Source organism: Plectropomus leopardus, chromosome 12, assembly GCF_008729295.1.
Source record: "Plectropomus leopardus isolate mb chromosome 12, YSFRI_Pleo_2.0, whole genome shotgun sequence".
Classification (NCBI taxonomy): domain Eukaryota; kingdom Metazoa; phylum Chordata; class Actinopteri; order Perciformes; family Serranidae; genus Plectropomus; species Plectropomus leopardus.
In genome coordinates this window covers 982,120-1,004,329 of record NC_056474.1, presented here as the reverse complement: position 1 = coordinate 1,004,329, position 22,210 = coordinate 982,120, and the positions used below count along the sequence as shown (strand labels likewise).

Sequence of the window (22,210 nt, the reverse complement as noted above, 5' to 3'; positions counted from 1 at the left end):
AGGCCATGTCTGTTTTGTTTGTACCGAAAGCCCAAAGAAATTCATTAACAGGGATTTTAAAAAAAAAAAAAAAAAAATTATGACACTTAGGAAGCTGAAATTTTACTTCAATGAACCATCAGTCAACTAATGTTTTCAGTACTGTTCACAACTTTTAAACGGGTAGTTCACTATATGTATGTATGTATGTATGTATAAGTTCACCATCACTCACTGACGCTGTTATATCACACAGCTTCACTGTTTCCACCATTAGAGATTTATTCGATGTGTCATTAATTTTTCACAGATTTTGGGGGGCAGATGGTCTAATTCATTCTTTCTTTAAAACCTCATAAACGTCTGAGGAGGTGATTTTTTGTTAAAGACAACATTTTTAAGCTGTCTGCATATTTTACGTAAAAAGCTTTGGATCGAAGGTTTTAGTTACTGTTATTTCTAAAAGTCTTACATCAGCGGGGGGACGTCGGGGTCGTCCACAAACCCGTCAGAGAAGCTGCAGTGACCTGTTGTTGTCGTTGGAGCCGTTCGGGATGTTTCCAGAGGACCTTCTCGGGCGCTCTGGCGCGGTACGATGTTGGCGATGTCGAGGGCTGTGTGCTTGCTGGGGTCCACCTCCAGCCGCTCAGGGACGTTAGGTCTTCTGTGAAAATATCAGAGTATGAAACGAGTCCGAAACAATGAAACTTTCCTCGTCTTTTCAAGACTTAAGAAGGCAAAACAACTTTCTGTACGTGTCTGAGTGGAAGAAAATAATCACTGACCATTAAAAAAGAAAATACAAACATTGTTGAAAATTACTGAGGCGGGCACAAACGAGTTTTAAAACGGTTCAGTTTACATTTTGGCAGACGATTCAGGGTCCCCAATTTGTTTCTTGTGCCCACCTCAATAAAATTCTTAAACAAGGTTTTTAAGGCTGCATGGTTTGTGCAATGACATCATGGTGGTCCTTCTGTATTTTTTAAAAAATCTTTTTTCTTACTTGTATGGGTTTCATGTGGAGGCAGAAAAAAGTGTCTGCAGCACTCAGGGACAGGGACAAACTTCCCCAAGGGGACAATAAAGTGTATCGTATCATCGTATCATATCGTATCATATCGTATCATATCGTATCATATCGTATCATATCGTATCATATCGTATCGCATCGCATCGTATTGTATCGTATCGTTAGTCTTAAAAGAGACACTGTGGAGTTTTATCGTCATTTCCAAAAACAAACCAAAAAATCCAGAGTTTACAAATTCTATTGATTTTAAACAATTGTGTAAATTAACCCTTTGACACCTGAGCAAAATGGTTCCATTTCTTTTAAAGACATCTGAAGAGTGTGATGAAAAACTCAACAAAGATTTTTTTTTTTTGTTTTTGTAACATAGTACTTTTAAATATATAATTAAGAGAATTATCAAAACAAGTTTTCCTGGATATATTTTGATAATCTGATTTCTTTCTAAAACATGGGAAGACGGCAATTCACAAGTGCAGAAGAATGACACAAAAAGTAGCAAGAGATTAACAAAAAATACAAGAAGGAGGAAGGAGTAAATAAAATATAGAAACAAAAAACAAAAACAAAAGGCAAACATGATTTATAAAAAGTGCTTTAAAATTAAAATAAGTCTGCAACATAATTTTTGCATGTAAATTTGGTATCATAGATATAGTTTTTTCTTGTATATTTATACATATATACATATATTTACAGTCTTTTTTTTACTTCAACACACGAAAAATAAGTTTACAAATCTACTAATATCTTGCAATTTAAGTTTCTTACCAAGTTGTTCATTGTCTTTCACCCTGTGTTTTTGAAAGAAATCGAACACATTTGCTAAGAGTTCAAAGGTTTAAACAGACACCACATGTGAATGATTTTAAGGTCAAATCAGAATAAATCCCGTGTAATTTGTCGCTGTAATGACAAGGAGACGTCAAAGTTTCAGTATTTACTGTGATTGTATAAAGTCAGTGTGGGACCTGATATATGTGTGAAATATGGCTCAGCAGTGCGGCACCTGCAGACTATAAATAAGCCTGTAAGCATATTGCCCCTCGGTTTAGGTGTACGATCACATAAAGTCTCATACGTTTGTTTATCAAGGTTCCTGCAGAGCTTTGAAACAACAAATTACCAGATGTCACACACGGTGTGTTTGTGATCTCAGAGGGATAAATCCTCTCTGGGTTTCTGTTAGAAGATGTTTTTAAGGTCATGAATATCTGATGAAAGCATACTGCAAAAAGATTTTTTTAAATGTTTCATGTTAAAACTTTTACAAGATCAGAAATAAAGGCACTCTGAGCTGTGTGCTGAATAATTAATAACCTTGTTTACTAATTCTTTAAACAGACAGTTGCTGATTTTAAATGTAATTTATATTTTTTAGACACTATTTTATTTAGACAAACATTCTTATACAGCTGCTTGTGTTTCAGCTACTTTTAACTTTTTTTTAATGTTTGAAATTAAATATATTCAATTTAATTATATATATATATATATATATATATATATATATATATATATACATATATACACATATAACTTGATGCCACTATGTTTTTAGATTGAAAAAAATAATTATTTTTAATATTCTACAAGCTAAATAGATTATTTCTTTTTGATGATGACAGTCTGGGATACGTCAACGATCAGCAACAACAGTGATTGTGACAGGTCACCTGGTGGAAATAGCACGTTTTCTTCAGACGCCAAATATTGTACCAAAAAAAAAAATTAATTAAAGAAAATAAAAAATAAAATGACAAATTCAGAGTCAAAAGCCCAGAATGACACCCAGAAATAATACAAGTCCTGTTTTTCTGCTCTGATGGCTGTGGGATCAAAAATGTCAGTTTGAATGGGTTTCAATGGAGCATTTTTGGACCTGAACAGTCTGAATGTAACTATTTAGTTTCCACAGTGTATTTTAGACTTATTGTAGGAGCTGAGCTGCAAATTCACTGATTACACTCAAATACACAATCTGGACTACATTTAGGACACATGCATGAACATGGCCAAAATAATTTTAAAAAATGAAGAATGAAAAGCGTGTAAAATGCATAAAAGAGTCCCTAGGGGGTTAAAACATGTAATTGCCGGTGTTGTAGGTTCAAATACTGATGAGCCTTGTTATATAATGACTTCAGAGTGTCATCTGTCTACTGCTGAAGAACTTATTAAACCGAAACAATCAATGCCCTTTAAAAAGTCTTTTTTTTTAAATTTCCTTGTTTTTAAATTGACTTCAAGAACAACCAACAGAAGTGTCCTGAGAGACGAATCAGACCGTCCAACAACAATAAGACATTAAACGCTGAGATAAACTGACTCCATTCAGACACATTTTGCACGATTTGCTCCGACATCCATAAATGTCATCTCCTGGGGGATGCTGGTCAATTTTACCACCACAATCTGTTACCATTAAACCGAATGGATCCCACTCCTCCTCTGAGCTCATCACCTCAGCCCACAACACTCAAGTCATCCCAGTCACCAATAATCAATTTATAATGTTTGAACCACCTCGGCCACACAGCAGGATGAGCTGCCAGTGGAAAAAGATTTTTGAAATCAACTCTGGGGGATTTTTCTGATGTCTGATCGTGTGCGTAAACTGCAACAATATCGAGTGAATCGTGAGATGTGTGACAGCGTGCGACTGGAGCTTTGGTGTTTCACCTTTTCTGACAGATGACAGAGAGGACAGAGGACAGAGGACAGTGGACAGAAGAAAGTGGACAGTGGACAGAGGAGAATATTGAACAACTGAGGTCCCTGACTGGAATTGAACTTGTGGAGTTATTAAATCTGAGGCACCTGAACATCCTCACGAGCTGAGCTTGAAAGACGTTTCTCACCAGTGAAAACGCAGAAATACAGAAAACCCAAATGCAAATTTTTAACCTTACTTTAAAGTAAGAGTTTTATGTCCACTCTACACGACAAAAACAAATCCATCCCGAAAACATCTTTCCTCTGAAGTACTGTTTCTCCCAGAAAACACACAGTAACAAAGATTCACAGCCTGCAGATGCTCCGCTTACAGAGTGGACTACTCTTTATCAAGTTAAAAGCACTTAAATAAAAAAACTGGTTGATTTCAAAACAGTTTAAACCATGCACAGAGCTACAAATCATCTACTGCCTGAGAATATCCAAAAGTTTCAGATGAAAGAAAGTTTCCATGATTTGAGAGAAATTAAGAAGCAGTGAGGACTGATGCAAAATATCACTGAAGTACAGTCCAAGGGGTTAATTTATGGAGCAGCTGTAGTGTGGAGGTGAAAACATGTAGGTCACTTCAGCTTCAACAACATATTTAAAATTATGGTACAGAATTATTATATATACTAATTTTCAGGTAATTTTCTTGTACTTTTTACTATTATTTTGTGTAAATTGTTGGTTCACTTCTTCTTCTGTTGCTCATTGGTTTCCTCTTCCTGTTTTTGGAAGAATTTTAGCTAATTTCCTCTGGTTTTTGAGGGTCAACAGTCTGCACAGCTAGTCGAGTTGTTGACTTCAGGACAGGCTGCTCTTTAAAATCAGCCCACAGACCGCAGCGTAAATATGTTTCAGACATCAGCCTCCAAAGGTGAGACCTTTTAATGAAAGGTGCTGATTTTCCAGGAAGGGCGTGGCAATATTAATCCAACCTCGTGCAGCGGAGGAGGAGCCGCCTCAGTGCTGCGTGCTTTGTGACACTCGTGTATTGAGAGGGGAGTGAAGCTGCAGGAGGATGCACACTGAACCTGCAGCGCAGCCACACTCAGAGTCCACACTTCACTGCAGCGAATTCGCTCTGCTGCAGGAAAATTACCAGCTCGGCGGGAGAAAATGGGAAAGTAATTTTCCTGCTGATAGAGAAAGAGACGAGTGTCTATTTTTAGTAGAACAGACAAGATGTGCAAACAGCCATTTAAGTGCGACTGCAGCTTGTCCTGGAAGACAATATTTTCAAATAAAAAAAAAAAGGTGGTGAGAACATGACGATTGCTGAAATGTCTGAATTAGAAATGTTTGGGGTCGCAGACAGGATTTTTTAAAAATACTGAGGTTTATTCAACACCAACCAGACATGCAGGTTCATAAAAAAATAACCAATACATTTCCAGGGCTTTTCCAGGACTTTCAGGCAAAATTTCAAGAGCTTCAAGTCTTCCAGAGCAGTGCTTTTTCAATGAAATATAATAGCTTTATGAAATTCAGTGAAGGATTACAACAGAATATTTAAATATATAACTTGTTTTTTTAGTAAGAGGGAAGGAGGTGGTGCAAATATTTTTTAAGCATAGCGGAGGGACCGGTGCTTTTTAAAATCTGGCTTTGGGGAAGTTAATTATCTTAATGAGGAAAAGGAAAAGGAAGGAAGGAAGCTCCGTTTTTTTATGACTGTACAAACCCTGGACATGAAGGAAAGTCACCAAAAGTTTTATTATTTAATATTTTAATTATTATATAGAGCTTGAGTTTTTCATCTGATCCATAAAATGTCTGTTTAATGTGAGATGTAAACCTCCAGCCTCGGTCCCTAAAACTCCTAATTGTCGGTAAAGGTCCGGAGGTCGTGACCTGGGCGGCAGGTGCAGCCCTGAATCCTCCCGTTGCTGACCTCAGAGCGGCTCTCCTGAATGTGAGCGGGCAGAAAACGGAGACTGAGCTGCTCTGAGGCCGCCGCTGTCGGCTCAGAGACGGGCTCCCGCGGTAATTGAGTTGTAATCGGCTGCTGTAACAACATCAGCAGGTTCTGTTCAGTGTCTGCAGCCACCGATCCGCTCTGGATCAGGTCTGGAGCGCAGCGATCCACATTTAGATAAGAACCAGACCGAAGCAGTCACGTGGACTCGATGTCACGCTCTGATACTGGTCTCGGTTTATCAGTCGCACTTCCTGATCGTCCCCCGAGCTTCCATCCATCCTCTGCGGGGTCATCGTGTTTTTCTGTCGCAACAATTTCTCATTTTAACTGGAGTTAAAGGCGGTTTTACGTGCCGTTAGCTATGAGATATCGTGAGCCGCTACAAGCATGTAACTTTCTGTTGATGTGGTCAGAATATCTGACAGATTTTAAAGGGTCCGGATTAGAAAAGGACAGGATTTTTCTGAACCCCGTCAGTGGATTAAAATGGTACAGAAGGTTGTTGTTTTTTAACCCTGTTATCGGATTATAACGGTACAGGAGTCTTTTTTAATACTGTTTCTTTGTTTTTAACTCTGTCATTGGATTGAAACGGAACAGCAGGGTTTTAATTTTTAATTTGTCTTTTTTAACTTTGTCATTGATTTGACATGGGAAAGGAGGTTTGGGGTTTTTTTTGTTTATTTTTCAGTTTTTTTTAGCTGATTTTTGCTCTCATCCTTTGTCATGTAAATAAAATCAGCTTTTGACTCAAAGCCAGAAAACAGGTCCCTAAAAATGTTCTTTAACTGGCATCACTACAGAGGATCTAAATGGATCTGCAGTAAATAAATTAAGATCAGGCGTTAACACAGCGGGGCTGAAAGATGGAGGACATCATGGAGCCTAAGTTTAGCTGCAGCAGTCGTCTTGGTAACGGGCAGGTAAACCTGCTCGTCAGCACTTCTCCATGCGAGATGGATGGACTCATTAGTCCGGAGCTCCTCTACTTACGCCCTCCATGGTTAAAAGTCCAAAATGGCCCCCTGTAATAGGTGACCCGAGGCGAGGGCCCGCCGGCCATCATACCTCACAGGTAATGAGGTCTGCGGAGCGTCAACGGAGGAGGAGTCTCAGCGCTCGCATGTTCTCCTCAGACACGAGCGTGTTATAATGAGAGGCTGATAACTGCACAGGCTGCAATATTGATAAAGTCATTTGTTGTGAAGTTTGCAGCCTGCGGGGGTCAGGAGGTGGGGGGTCAAAGGTCCAACACCGCAGTTATTCTGTTGTGCACAAAGATAATCAAATGAGTCCAGAGGGACGCGATCACCGGGCTGCTTTAATACGGGGCCAGTTGACTCATGCGTTATTATAACTAACTGGAGGGCCGGCCCTCGCTTTCCTGTGGCCCCAAAGAGGCTGTGATAGGCCCCCGAAAATACCAAATGTGCAGATGATTACAGTTTTTTATGTGTATCTTAAAGTCTACTCCAGTAATATTCAATTCACAGCCAGCGGGTAAAATCTGGCCCCTGATAGGGTCCTGAGGGCCCCCACAGTCATTTTCTAATTCACAATGAAAATAAAGTGATGGACACTGTGAAAAGTTTTTGTCCTTTTAGTCTCCATAAGAGAGACAGAGACATAAAACAGCATCAAAATAGAGACGATCCCCCACACCCCCGACAGAGGACACAGATAAGACACTACTGTCCTAAAATACTAGAAATGTCCTAAAATCCCAGAAATGACTTAAAGTCCTAGAATTGTTCTGAAATTCTAGAAACATCCTAAAATCCTAGAAAGGTTCTTAAATCCCCAAAATGTCATGAAATCACACAAATGTCCTATTATCAACCTGCAAAGTATTCAAACCTGCAAAGTATTCAAACCTGCAAAGTATTTAAACCTGCAGTATTTAAACCTGCAGTATTTAAACCTGCAGTATTTGAACCTGCAGAGTATTTAAACCTGCAGTATTAAAACCTGCAGAGTATTTAAACCTGCAGGTATTTGAACCTGCAGAGTATTTAAACCTGCAGTATTTGAACCTGCAGAGTATTTAAACCTGCAGTATTTGAACCTGCAGAGTATTTAAACCTGCAGTATTTGAACCTGCAGAGTGTTTCTGCTGTGTTTCACAGCGCTGACGTAAACATACAGTGCGGTTGACCCTGACCTCTGCGCGACCTTTCAGAGCCACCTGGGACATTATCACAGGCAACATGAGCTGTGGCTTTTAGATAACGTTTGATGTTTCATTTCATGAAACAATTCGCACGCTGCCCTGCCTTGTGTCATCAAGCAAATCCATTTCAAACCCAATCACGGCCCTCAGATCCATTTCCACACAAGCCAGAGGCTGAATATAGAAACTGTGGGTAAGCCCGGGGTCAAAGGGCACCGCTAATAATGTCCAAACGGTGCAATAACTCTGCAGCCGGCAGTGCCGCTCACCCGTCACCTTGCCGCGGAGCGGCTTAGCATTTTTATTGAATGTTTAATCTGAGGGGACGGGATCGCGGCGCGGCTCTTCGCTGTATTTGATGGGGCCGGCTGAAGGACAAGAAGCGGCTGCCGGCCATAAAATGGTAATGATGATGCGGCGAGGAGCGCAGAAACAGAACTCAGACAGCACTGCGGATTAATGTGGTCATTAAGAGGTGAAGCTAACCTGAAACTAACCTGAACCAAACCTCATCAGGGTTCACTTTACTATGTAGCACTGTAGTGCTGAGTCATGAAAACACCCTCAATGTGTCGTTTCAGTCAGGTTTCCTCTGCGTTTGGAGTAGTCTGCCAAACTGATTGAAATTTGAGCAAATTGGCTTAATTTCTTTTAAAATCATGGGAAGGAGGCAATGAGCAACGAAAGAAGAAATGATGCAAAAATTTGCAAGAATTAAATAAAAAGAACAAGAAAAATGAGGGTTCTTGGCTAATTTTTTTTTCCAGCCCATTGTTCTCATTCCAAAATTGTAAAATACTGCCGCTTTGACTGTCCTTTTTACGCAAGTTTGCGACACCAAAAGGCACCTTTCACAGGTGCATGTAATGTAATTTTATTTAAACAGGGACAGTTCACAATAAAACATCAACCTTATATAAAACAAATCAGAGATCTTCACAGAGACATGGTTAACCCCTGACATCCCGGATCAAGCTGTTGCACTGGATGGGCGGACCTTGTTCAGAGCCGACTGGACACGAGATTTTGATGCAAATTCAAAAAATGCACTGCAGGAATCGTATGATGACATCAGCAGCAACGTGCCCAAAGAAACAGATGAAATCTTCATAGTAGCTGCTGATTTTAATTAACCTTCAACTTTTCAAAGATGAAGCAGGATCAAGGACAAATTGTAAATGACTAATAAATCTACCTGCACCTTATTCTTAGATAGAAAAGCTCATGCAGGGACAGAGGTCGCAAATTGGCCTCAGCTACAAACCCTGTATGCAACACATCAGTGATTCGTTCTCCACCTTATGTTTACTGCTTTGTCACTGAAAAATAAACCAATAAATAAAAATGAGGAATATTATGTGGTGGACAAGAGATCAAGTGAAAAACAGAGTCTGCACACCGGACTGTACAAATCACCACCCAGGGGACGTTTCGAGCTTCACTTTCTTCATCAGACTTCTTCTGAAGAACATGAAGCTCCCTAAATAAATATCACTCCACTTCCACCACAGCCTGAACGTAAAGCCGGGACTAAACCCGTCAGAGGAGCCTGAGTATTTCCTGTGTGTGAGAATCTCCCCTCCGGTGCGACGCTGCAGCTCTGGTCAAGGTTATCTGTGTCCAGTCTGTGGTCATTAGCAGGGAGAGCGCTACCATCAACACGGCTGATAAATTGAACCATGCGGAGCGTTTTTAAATATACAACAGGCATCTGTAATTAGGACAACAGGGACCTGATAAGCCAGAGGCTTTTCAGTGAGTGTGTATTCAACTCAAGGCCAAGCAGAGAGTCACACCGCGGCCGACCGAGACCAGCGCTCGACTCTGATGAATTCACACAAACACACAGACCGCCGAGCCGCCTGCAGGCCTCGGCTCTGCCGCAAGCCGCTCTTTACGGCTCATTAATACCTCAAACTTAGTATTTATTATTCTTTCATACTTTGTTACCAGAAACACACACAGAAGTACAACAGTATTTGTACGACTTGGCAAAAATCCAACAGCACCTCAGTTTTACTGGGAGCATCTGAGCCTGGAGCAAATGTCTTTTTTTGTTTTTTTGTTTTTAATTGAAAAACGGGAAAAAAAGGGCAGTGACCAACTTGACAAGAAACAACATTCAAATTGCAACAAATTAGTACTTTTAAAAATATACATATAAAAAAAAGCTAGGGGAAAAATTCCCAAGAACAATATTTAAAATTATCAGAATATTTTTCTAATATATATATTTCTTTCTAATATATATTTCTTTCTTCTTTTTTTTTTTTTAGCAGTTTTTCAGTAATTTCCATTCTTTTTTTGGTTGGTTGTTTTTTTTGTCTGTTTTGGCTAATTTTCAGGTAATTTTCTTGTACTTTTTACTAATTTCTGGCTCTTTTTTTTAAAAAAAAGTTGCTCACTGCCTATTTCTCTGGTTCATAAAAGAAATCAAGCCAATCTGTGTAGGTTTCAAAGGGTTAAAGTCTCTGTAACAGCAGCAGTGCTCACAATTAATCCAAATCAAAAATTTTTGCCTTTTGGTTCTGGATTGTGATTCCTGATTCTGGATTTGTGTTCACACTGACAAATTAAACCATTTATTAAACTGACGAAAACAAACGTTAACCCTGAAATAACTGCAGAAAATAACAAAAAAAATACATTTAACCCTTTAAACTCTGGCTAACTGGCTTGAATTCTCACAAAAGAGAAAAATGAGCAACTGAACAAGAAATGACCCAAAATATGCGAGAAGCTAGTAAAAAATTACAAGAAAATTACCTTAATTTAGCGCCAAAGAAAAGAAAAGTAAAAAAAAAAATCTGAATTGACCTAAAGAAGTTATTAAATAAAATATAAAAATAAAAGTGTAAAAAAAAATAATAATAATAATGGGGGTGAAGGAAATAAAACCCAAACATAAAAAGTGTACACCAGAATTTGTGGTGCAGAAATAAATAGTTTCAGTATGTGTATTTGTATTGTTTATACTGCAGTTTCTTTTGGTCCCTTTGTGTTATTTTTAATATATTTGGATATTTCCGTTTTTTTATCTTTAGTTGTTATATATCTTTTTTTGTACATACTTACTTAGAATGTGAAATATAAACAATGAAAAATAAAAGAAATAAAAAAACATGAAAAATAAATATGACTAACATCAGAACAGCTTTGAAATTAAATGTAGTTTTTACCTTTTATTGTCGTGCGGCGAGCTGCTGCGTCCGCTCGGACACGCTCGGGGCCGACGTGAGACGGTCTTTGTCACTTTGATTTCACCGTCAGCCTAAAAAGAAAAAAAAACACGTTTACTGGAAGTGTCTTTCATTTCTGAAGCGTTTACTGTCGCTCTGGTGCAGGATGCATCAGACGCCATACGGAGGATTAATAGTTGCAGCTCTGACTCGGCAGCATCAGCAGCTGCGCGGCTTTATGGACTCCATAAAGATTCCCCCTCATTAACCCTTTAAAACCTGGAACGGCATCACTTTTCTTGTGCTGCATTCAGACGCCTCTCACACGCATTAAAAGCTTTGAAACCTCAGAAAATGTGTTTGATTTCTTTGGAAATCATAGCTGGAACGGCAACGAGCAACTTGGCAAGAAATGTTCCACAAAGTGCAAGAAATTAGAAAGAGACCTGAAAAATTAGTTTTTAAAAGGAAGAGAGAGAAAATGTTAAAAGATAATTCAAAAAGTGAAATGTCCAGAAAATTATGATTGTTATTATCAATAATAATAATAATAATTTTAGAACATTTCATGGATTTTAGGACATTTCTAGGGTTTTAGAATATTTGTAGTAATTTAGGGTAATTTTTTTGATTTTATAACATTTTTATAACATTTCTCGGATTTTAGGACATTTCTAGGATTGTTGAACATTTATTGAAATGTAAATGTTTCTAGGATTTTAGGACATCAGTGTCTCAGCTGTGTCCTCTGTCGGGGGTGTGGGGATCCTCCTCTGGCTCTTTTTTTGATCAACAAGCTCTATAATGATGCTGTTTTATGTCTCTGACACCTTATGGAGACTAAAAGGACAAAATCAGTCCCCAGTGTGAATCACTTTATGTTTGGCTGTGAATTAGAAAATGTTTGGGGGCCACTCAGCACCCTACCGGGGGCCAGTAAAAATGTGTTTTAGATGTAGGGTTGAGCTGTTTGAGCAGCTCATCACCGTCTTTCGTTGCTGCCGTGGTTTAAAGTCTGTATTTTCGAACCGGCAGACGTCATGACGTCCTAACTCGGGTCTCCGTGTGCTGCGGCCCGATGTGCGACCGTACGTACCCTGGACATGGTGAGGACCAGGTGTCCCGTGGTTTGGGACCTCTGAGCTGTCGAGCTGTCGGGCTTCACTTCAGCGGGCAGAACCACCTGAAATATCTGCAAAGTAAATTATTCACAACTTTAATTAGCAAGATTAATACGCTGATCTGGCACCGCCGCCGTCCCAGTGTGTCAAATGACTTTAATCATTTGCGGGCCTTTTTATAGGTACACTTTCCAGAAAAGACGTGGGAGAGTGACCAGAATAGCTCCGACTGAGAACAGCGGCAATGAATCACTGCGGCGAAATCCTGCGGAAACCAAGAAGATCCACGTGGGAGGAATAATGGGCGTAAAATTAAACTTTTTTCATTTTTCAATTTACTTTTATTTGATTGTTAGGGGGACTCTGGGGGAGACCGTCGTCACAGCCGGCACAGAAGAGGGAAAACTCCTCTGCGGTATGGAGGACTGAAACCGAAAATAAAAAAGTTTACAAACACAGTTTGCCTCAGAGTGTTTTACAGCAGACGACATCCCTCTGACCGTCGACCCTCATCGACAAAGTGACGGGCCTTTGTGCCATCAGGGAGTCAAATGGGAAACAAATAACTTGATAAATAAAATGTAAAATTAAATAAATATTAACATTTTGGGCATTTTCATTAATTAATATTCATTTATTTATTTAAAAAAATAAATGGAGGGAAAGGAAAATAGGAAAAAGAACACATAAATAAATGCATAAATAATTACATCAATAAATAAATTGAAAATGTAAATATGTAAAATGGAAGATAAAATGGGAAATTAAATAAATAGGGGGATTTATACACAAAGTGGAAAATGTTACAAAAATAAATAAGCAAATAAATATAAAAAAAATTGATAAGTAAAATGGAAACTTATATTGATCAATTTATTCATTTTCATGTTTTTGCTTATTCATTTTTGTAAATAAAAAAAGAAAGAAAATTAAATGGGAAAATGAATAAATTGATGAATAAAATGGAAAATTAAAAATTAAATGAGAAATTAAATCCTTTTTGGCATTTTTTGCGTTTTCATTTATTTACTGACACATTTATTCATTCATTCATTCATTTATGTATTTATTTATTTTTGATTTTGATACTGTGGATCCTGCTGTTAGATGTGATTAACTTGATATATACACACACACACACTCACACACACACACACACACTCACACACACTCAGACACCTCCTACAGTCAGCCCCCCCGCTCCTCTACACCTCGTCATATTTAGCAGGAACTTTGAAGGCCTGAGTTGATGTATCGCTGCGTAAATCACGCCACCCGTCCAATCAGGCTGCTCCTCGGCATAAAACAACCATCCATAAACACGCTAACGGCCTGAAGTGGAGGCGTGACATTCAGGACAGGAGAGCCGTGCGGCTGCAGGACTCAGTGTTTGTAATTTGTTTGCTGGAGGGCGGAAACAGAAGCAGAAACAACAAAACAGAAAGATTACAGCTGTTGGATTTATGTGTGGCCAAACAGCTGTTTAATCAGGCTTAAAGGTCGCCGTGGTCGGTTTGTGGGAAGATTTAAATCCTCCGCACGTAGAGCATGAAAAGAAGTCAGCTGTAACACATGAAGCCGCCTCTCTGATGAGCAGCTGCAGGTGAAACGAGGACGACAGATTAAAGACTCCTTTTTAATTGTTATCTGGACTATTTATTCACCACGCCCTGTATCATTTTATTATTATTTCTATAACATATGGATTTATTATTTTACTTTGTGCCGTTGTCCTTTCATTTACCTCTTTTTTACAGTTTGAGTATTTTACTTATTTTTTTATCATTATTATTATCATTTTTTTTTATCTTATTTTCGTATTAATTTATTTTTATATTTCAATTCTGCCACTGGCATTTCTGTACTTATGGCAGCGTTTCCTCAGTTCACTATTTTAGTGAGCCCTGTTTTTGATTTTTTGTGTGTGTGTGTTTTTATTCACATGCTTGTGTGCATGTGTGTGTGTGTGTGCTAAAAGTGCTACACAAATAAAGTGTCATTGATTGATTGATTGAGTTAAACATTATTTAATACCTATAATGTTGTTATATTTGTAAAAAATGATAAAACTTAAAGTATTTTAAAAAACAGTTCCAGACGTGCGTAACTGCTCATCTGCAGGAGAAAGGATGCGACACAAACAGTGAAACTGTCCTTCTTTGCTGTTTTTCTCACCGACAGGTCTGACGAGAGCTGCACAAGAATCGATATGCACAGAGATGATTCAGCGCATGACGAAAACAGCGAGACTGCATATTTCTGTCTGAGTTTAAGCCGTGACTCGACAGTTTTCTGCACGTGTCCCCTGGTGGTAAACTGTATTTACGATGACGTGCAGAACTGAAGCCTCCCGTCACAATAAAGCAGTCAGACTCCAGCAGATCTCACGCAGAGCGGGAAATGAACAGCTGACAACAGATAAATACTCGAGCGCCTGCTGACACGAATCTTACACGTCTGGCAGGTTGTTTTTTATCTATTCGAACACGTCGGATGATCAGTTCACCAGAGAAAAGAGCGCAGCTGTCTCAGCACCGGACAGCTGACGTTGTGTGTGAAGATCACTGGTGGGAAATGACTTTGCAGCAGGTAATAAACTCCCTCCATAAACGTATCAGAGCGTCAGAAACACGTCTGATGATTCAGCAGCTCCTGACGGCCTTTTATTTGCCCTGAATCTGACTCCTCATCCATCACACTTCCCTCCACCAGGCCCTCCATACTGGAGACAAACCAGTTCACCGGAAAACTCAAAAATAAACGTGCCGACACATGAAATTGAGATATTTAAGCATTTTTTCAGCTCATTTCTTGTTTGATTTTTTTTTATTACTTCTTTTTTTGGTGGTGGGGATTTTCTAGTAATTTTCATGTACTTTTCTTAGATTTTTTTGCTATTATTGGCATAGTAAACAAGAAATATGCAAAAAAGAGATTAGTAGATCAAGAATACTATTTACTATTATACTATTCTTAGCATTTTTCAGTTTTTTCCCCCTTTCTTTGTTTGTTTGTTTGTTTGTTTTTTATCAGCATTGTAAACAAGAAAGACCCAAACAAGAGATTAACAGATGAAGAAAACTATTTTTTTAGAGCTAAGGAAAAATGTCCAGTGAACTATATTCATACTTTTATTCGAAAATTATTTTACTGAATTATTATCATTTTTAGGCTTTTTCAGGTCATTTCTTGCTCTGTACGTTTTGTTTTGGGTTGATATGGATATGGGTTGGAGGGTTTGGGGGAAATTTTCAGGTAATTTTCTTGTACTTTTCATAGATTTCTTGCTATTATCAACATAGTAAACAAGAAAGACGCAATAAAGAAATGAGTAGATGTGGAAAACTACTTTTAAAGAAGCAAAGGAAAAACGTCCAGTGACCTACATTATTAATTATTCCTTTACGATATTTTACAGTTTTATTATTTTCATCTTTTAAGCATTTTTTCTCATGACTTTTAAAAAAATAAAGCCACTTTGCCAGGTCATCAAAAGGTTAAATAATTTGACTGTATTTATCTTTTCTGAGCAACAGTTTTGTCTGAGAGGAATTAAAAAGCTGCTGTAGGTGAGTGCTTTGGTTTGAATCCCCAAACTGTCTGACTTCTTAGCCAACGACTGTCGCAGTGCCCTTGAGCAAGGACCTTCTCTGGCTGACAGCAGCAGTCTGAGGTTAAACTGGCCACCGTCCAGTATGACTGTGGGGGGAGTGAAAGTGAGCCTGCAGCTCTGAGGAAATGTCCTGAAGAAAACGGTGAGAGTGAAAGATTTTCAGATTTTCAGATGCGTTTTGGCCCAAAGGAGAAATTATTCTTTTTCATCGATTTTTAAAGACCTGAATTCTTCGATACTGTGGAGGCCGACCTCAGAAATGAGCCAGCAGCACTCTGACCTGTAAACTTGTGAGTGTTTGTGTGTCGAAGTCTCTGCGGCTGCACTTTAGGCTGTTTAAAGAAGCTGAGCTGCTGCGTTTGTTGGAAAACACAGAGCGTGCAGACGAAACAGAGCTGAGCAAAACTAAAATAACAAAACGAATAATCCCAAAGGTTCAAAACTCAACTGTTTAAATCTCCACAGCGTACCTTTCCTTTGACGGTGACCCTGGCGTACGTCGGCTGGACGTCCACGTCGATCAGAGAGGTGTCCATGTGTCTGTGAGGGGAGAACAGGTCTTTATATCAGTGATACTCACAATACGGCCCGCGGGCCAAATCTGGTCCCCCACAGCGTGCCAGGTGGCCCCCCAGCTGTTTTCTAATTCACAATAAAAATAAAGCGAATTACACTGAATAGTTTTTGTCCTTTTAGTCTCCATAAGGTGTCAGAGACATAAAACAGCATCATTATAGAGCTTGTTGATCAAAAAATAGCCAGTGGAGGATCTCCCACACCCCGACAGAGGACACAGCTGAGACACTGATGTCCTAAAATCAGAGAAACATCCTAAATTCCTAGAAATGTCCAAAAATCCTAAGAACATCCTCAAATCCTCAAAATATCCTAAAATCTGCATAATGTCCTAAAATCCAAAAAACAGCTGAGATATGCCCTAAAATCTTAGAAACATCCTAAAATCCGAGAAATGTCCTAAAATCTGTGAAACATCTTGAAAACAGAGAAATGTCCTAAATTTCTAGCAATGTTCTAAAATCCGAGAAATGTACAAAAATCCCAGAAACATCCTAAAATCTGATAAACATCCTAAAGTCTCATAAATATCCTAAAATACGACATATGTCATAAAATCTGAACAATGTCCTCAAATCCTCGAAATGCCCTAAAATCTCAGAAACGTCCCAAAATCCATATTTTTAATTAATTTATTTTTTTAATTCCTTTTTTTTTCAATTACTTAAAAAAATGTAGCGAAGTTTATTGTAAAATTTTTGGTGTGCATCATGTTTTATTTGGTGATTTTTTTCATCAATAAGAAAAATGAAATAAAATTTAAGACTTTCCCAAAACTTTCAGGGCATATTTAGTTTTCCAACAACTTTCACAGCTTGGGAATTGCTATTTGCAAATTCCATGACTTTTCCAGGTTTTCCATGACCAAGTATGAATGAAGCTGTAGAGAGTTTGATCTCAGCGTTTCGTACCTGTAAACCTCCAGGTTTAAGACGATCGAGTTGTTTTCTTCGTCTTCAGTTAGAGAGAAGTCGAGCCTGTGAATGAACACAGACAAGAAGACACGTTTTATTGATTCTTTAGAGGAAATTAGCTTTTTTAACTAAAATCTAACTACTTAAAAAACTTTTGCATAAACAGTCTCGACTTAACCGTGCTTGACATTAACCCTTTGGGGCCCGCTTTAATATCGCACACACTCGTATCTCTTTGTGAACAAAATGTGCTTTTCAATATCATGCTTTAAAAAAATATTACATATCAATATGATTTTCTACTTTCATTGAGTTTATTTTATTAACCAACATCAGCCCTGATCATAAATATAAAATATTCATTCATTTTCAGAATTTTAACCCTCTAAATGCTAGATTTTTGTAATGGCGCCACAAATTTTTTGGACGTAAAACCCATTCTACAAAAAATTAATGATGTTGAGTCTCCTCCTCCTCAGTGTGTGAGTGTAGCTGCTAACAGTCTGGGATATGTCAGTGTGTGAGTGTAGCTGCTGACAGTCTGGGATATGTCAGTGTGTGAGTGTAGCTGCTGACAGTCTGGGATATGTCAGTGATCAGCAGCTACATTGACTGTGACAGGTCACCTAGTGGAAATAGCATGTATTTCCTCCATATGCCAAATATGGTCAAAATGACCTCATCAGGTGGAAAATAGTCAAAATGACAAATTCAGAGTCAACAGCCCAGAATGACACCCAGAAATAATACAAGTCCTGTTTTTCTGCTCTGATGGCTGTGGGATCAAAAATGTCAGTTTGAATGGGTTTCAATGGAGCATTTTTGGACCTGAACAGTCTGAATGTAACTATTTAGTTTCCACAGTGTATTTTAGACTTATTGTAGGAGCTGAGCTGCAAATTCACTGATTACACTCAAATACACAATCTGGACTGGAAACTCAATGAAAGTAGAAAATAATCTTGATATATAATATTTGTTAAAGCTCGATTTTGACGTGATGTTTTCGGACCTTCGTGTCTTCCTGCTGATGTAAAGTGATCCGTCACATCGAGGATGCGTTCCTGACCTGAGTGTGTCCTCAGCTCAGATTACAAATGAAATCAGTCGCGTTTTAAGGCCTCGACCCCGCGGCCTTGCTCTGGATATAAACTCTGGATAATGCAGGGAGGCCGGGGGCCCGCAGCTATCAGGTTGCCCCCCCCACTCTGCACGCTGCTGCACAGAGCCAATCAGTTGCCAGAGATCAACAAACGAAGGCCGCCAATAAAGCAATCGTGAAGCACCTGCTCGTGTTTCTCCACCTCGCCGTCCGAACGAGCGGGCGCAGGAGGAGGGTCTCAAAGAAAACACATTACAGTTATGAACGAGTGTGAAGGAAGCTGCGTGAGAGCGGAGCTGGAGCCCGTTTTTCTTTATTATTTTTCCTGAAACTAAATTGAAGCAGTCGATTGGATGTTTTGTTGCTCCGGCTGAACAGAATGAGAAGCAGTCGTGTTGCTTTGTGCTGCGCCGGCTGCCGTCGATGAGCGGCACGGTCCATTTCCTGCAGCGTCAATCAAAACAGAGCCCGAAGCATAACGGAGCCACTGAGACCAGAGTTCACCAGTGATGGAGGAAACGCAAATAAAAGTACAAACATCACAGAGGAAAAACACTCCTCCATAGTTTAAGTCCTGCATTGAAAATATCTCTTCAGTAAAAGTAAATATTAATTTAAAAAAAGAGTGAAAGTACTGTTCAGTGTTTTCACGGTTTGTGCGTCGCATTTTCAGCACCGTACATTTTACTGAAACGACTGATGCTCCTTAGCAGTTCATTTACACTTAGGTGTTTTGGCATTTTTTAAGATTTTTTATTTAACATTCTTTGGTGATTTTTAAAGAAATAATCTTTGATGATTGTTTTTGTCTTCACACATTTTTGATGATTTATCTAAAACGCCTGGCAAATTTTAAAGAAAAATTTTGGCTTTTTTTTTTTGTCTTTAAAAGTTTTTGGCAATTTTTTTTTCCATTGTAATTTTTTGGTGATTTTTTTTGTTGTTGTTTAAACTTTTGCCTTTTTTAAAAAAAAAATGTTGGTGATTTGTTAAAGAAAAAAATTAGCATATCAGATTTTGGTAAAAATCTAATATCATTCGTCCCTATAATGTTTTTCTCTCCATAACAAAATGAATTAGTGCCTAATCGTAACCACAGCGTTGTCACGAGATCAGTTACGATCAACGCATTTCGCAATGAAACGTAAAAAAAGAATCTGTAGTTTGCAGAAACGTAAAATGCCAACATTTATTCTTTTAGACTTTTGTTTGAAAAAGACTTAAACTATTTTAAAAAAAACTTTATCAAAAAAAAAAAGTGTCTGTGTTTACTTTGGCTCGTTGACGTTCATGACTCGTCCGTCAGCGCTGATCAGCGTCCTCGAGGCCTCCGGCTTCCTCTCTCTGCGTCTGCAGGAAAACAGCAGAGCATCAGTAGGCTGCAGTGTGTGTGTGTGTGTGTGTGTGTGTGTGTGTGTGCGTGTGTGTGCGTGTGTGTGTGTGTGCGTGTGTGTGCGTGTGTGTGTGTGTGTGTGGACTGACAGACAACAGTAGCAGAGTTATGAGGTTTTAGAGGTGAAGGAGAGAGTCACTCCAGGAGCGTCCATAAAAAGAGACGCAGCAGATAATGTGCAGAGGTTTTACTGCAGGACATGCACACACACACACGCACACACACGCACACACACACGCACACACACAAGTACACACACAAGTACACACACAAGTACACACATGCACGCACGCACACACACGTACACACGCGCACGCACGCACGCACACACACGCTGCCTTTTTTTCTGTTCAAATTTTTTACTATTTTTTATCTTTTTTTGTTGTTTTTTTAAGAAAACAAATTGCCTTTTTTGGGGGTGATTAAAAAAAACAACAGCTTTTGGTGACAGTGTTTGTTTGATTTTTTTTTACTGCAACAGGAGAAAACTGATGTCGCTCCAGGTGTTAAAGGTTAAAAACAGACTTCATAACTGACTTTAAATGTAAAATAATGGCACTGAAAACATCTGATTAAAAAATGCCACAGATCGCAGTTAACTTCAAAAATTCTGTGATATATTTGTGATTTTTTTTTCTTAATTTTTAAAGAAAAAAAAATGTTTTTTTTCGGTTACATTTTTGGATTTTTTAAAAATGTTTATTTTGGTGATTTTTAAAACAAACTAATTGGCAATTTATTTATTTTTCTTAAAAACATTACGTGTGATTTTTAAAGAATCCCTTTTTTTTTAAATTTCTTAATATAAACCTAAAATGTTTGACTTTGGACATTTGGTAACTCCGACAGTGAAAACTACAGCACCCTAATTTGAGAAAGAAATTACAAATCTTTTGGTTTGTACTGAACAGTACTTCCTGTCTGTGACAGTTCAGGAAAAACACACTTTGTGACATGACGAAACCCCGAGGGGGCACAAACGGTCGCCGTGCTTCCCCCTCGCTGTCTGTGTGACTCTAAATTTGGGCGACCACACAGGTAATGGACCCGTTAACCGGGGGAAGTGTGAGCGACCGCTGGGCTCCATTTCAACTCGTCACAGGGCCTCTCTGCAGCCCAGCGCCCTAATAAACCTCCTCCAGCACACCACGGGCACGCCACGGGCACGCCACGGGCACACCACGGGCACGCCACGGGCACACCACGGGCACGCCACGGGCACGCCACGGGCACGCCACGGGCACGCCACGAGCACGCCACGGGCACGCCACGGGCACGCCACGAGCACGCTTCTCCTCTCTGCGGCTGATGCGCGGCTGCAGAGAGATCATGGCGACCCTCCACAGAGCGCTAAACACTCGACCGCCGATTCAGTCATCAGCTGCTCAGTGGGCTCGACAGACAGACGTGGAGTGTGTGTTTGCTGTGTGTTTGGTGTTTGGTGTGTGTGTGTGGTGTGTGTTTGGTGTGTGTGTGGTGTGTGTGTGGTGTGTGTGTGGTGTGTAGTGTGTGTTTGGTGTGTGTGGTGTGTGTGTGGTGTGTGTGTGTGGTGTGTCTGGTGTGTCTGGTGTGTGTGTAGTGTGTGTTTGGTGTGTGTGTGTGTGTGTGTGTGTGTGTGGTGTGTGGTGTGTGGTGTGTGTGTGTGTGTGTGTGTGTGTGTGTGTGTGGTGTGTGTGTGGTTTGTAGTGTGTGTTTGGTGTGTGTGTGTGTGTGTGTGTGGTGTGTGTGTGGTGTGTCTGGTGTGTCTGGTGTGTGTGTAGTGTGTGTGTTTGGTGTGTGTGGTGTGTGTGTGTGTGTGTGTGTGTGTGTGTGTGTGGGTGTGTGTGGTGTGTGTGGTGTGTGTGTGTGTGTGTGTTTGTGTGTGTGTGGTGTGTGTGTGTGTGTGTGTGTGTGTGTGTGTGGTGTGTGTTTGGTGTGTGTGGTGTGTGTGTGGTGTGTGTGTGGTGTGTGTGTGTGTGTGTGTGTGGTGTGTGTGGTGTGTGTAGTGTGTGTGTGGTGTGTGTTTGGTGTGTGTGGTGTGTGTGTGGTGTGTGTGTGGTGTGTGTGTGTGGTGTGTGTGGTGTGTGTTTGGTGTGTGTGGTGTGTGTGTGGTGTGTGTGTGTGTGTGTGTGTGGTGTGTGTGTGTGGTGTGTGTGGTGTGTGTAGTGTGTGTGTGGTGTGTGTTTGGTGTGTGTGGTGTGTCTGGTGGAGGGACGTCCGGCTGTTCAGCAGATGGTGAATGAAGTGATGATGTGTGTTTGCTGTGTGTTTGGTGTGTGTGTGTGTGTGTAGAGTGTAGTGTTTGTGTGTGTGTGTGTAGTGTGTAGTGTTTGTGTGTGTGTGTAGTAGTGTGTAGTGTTTTTGTGTGTGTGTGTAGTGTTTTGTGTGTGTGTGTAGTGTGTAGTGTTTGTGTGTGTGTGTAGTGTGTAGTGTTTGTGTGTGTGTGTAGTGTGTAGTGTTTGTGTGTGTTTGTAGTGTGTAGTGTTTGTGTGTGTGTGTAGTGTTTGTG

General features: G+C 39.6%; 1 protein-coding gene across 1 annotated transcript in view; it reads right to left on the bottom strand.

Moving 5' to 3' along the window:
- Positions 1–216: 216 nt before the first annotated feature.
- Positions 217–22,210, bottom strand: part of dnaaf11 (dynein axonemal assembly factor 11) — a 34,938-nt gene continuing 12,944 nt past the window's right edge. Inside the window, 6 exon segments of the mRNA XM_042497417.1 lie at positions 217–643; positions 11,004–11,095; positions 12,100–12,195; positions 16,208–16,277; positions 17,225–17,290; positions 19,602–19,679. Of these exon segments, the coding sequence (XP_042353351.1) occupies positions 448–643; positions 11,004–11,095; positions 12,100–12,195; positions 16,208–16,277; positions 17,225–17,290; positions 19,602–19,679 (598 nt within the window). The 3' untranslated portion in view covers positions 217–447.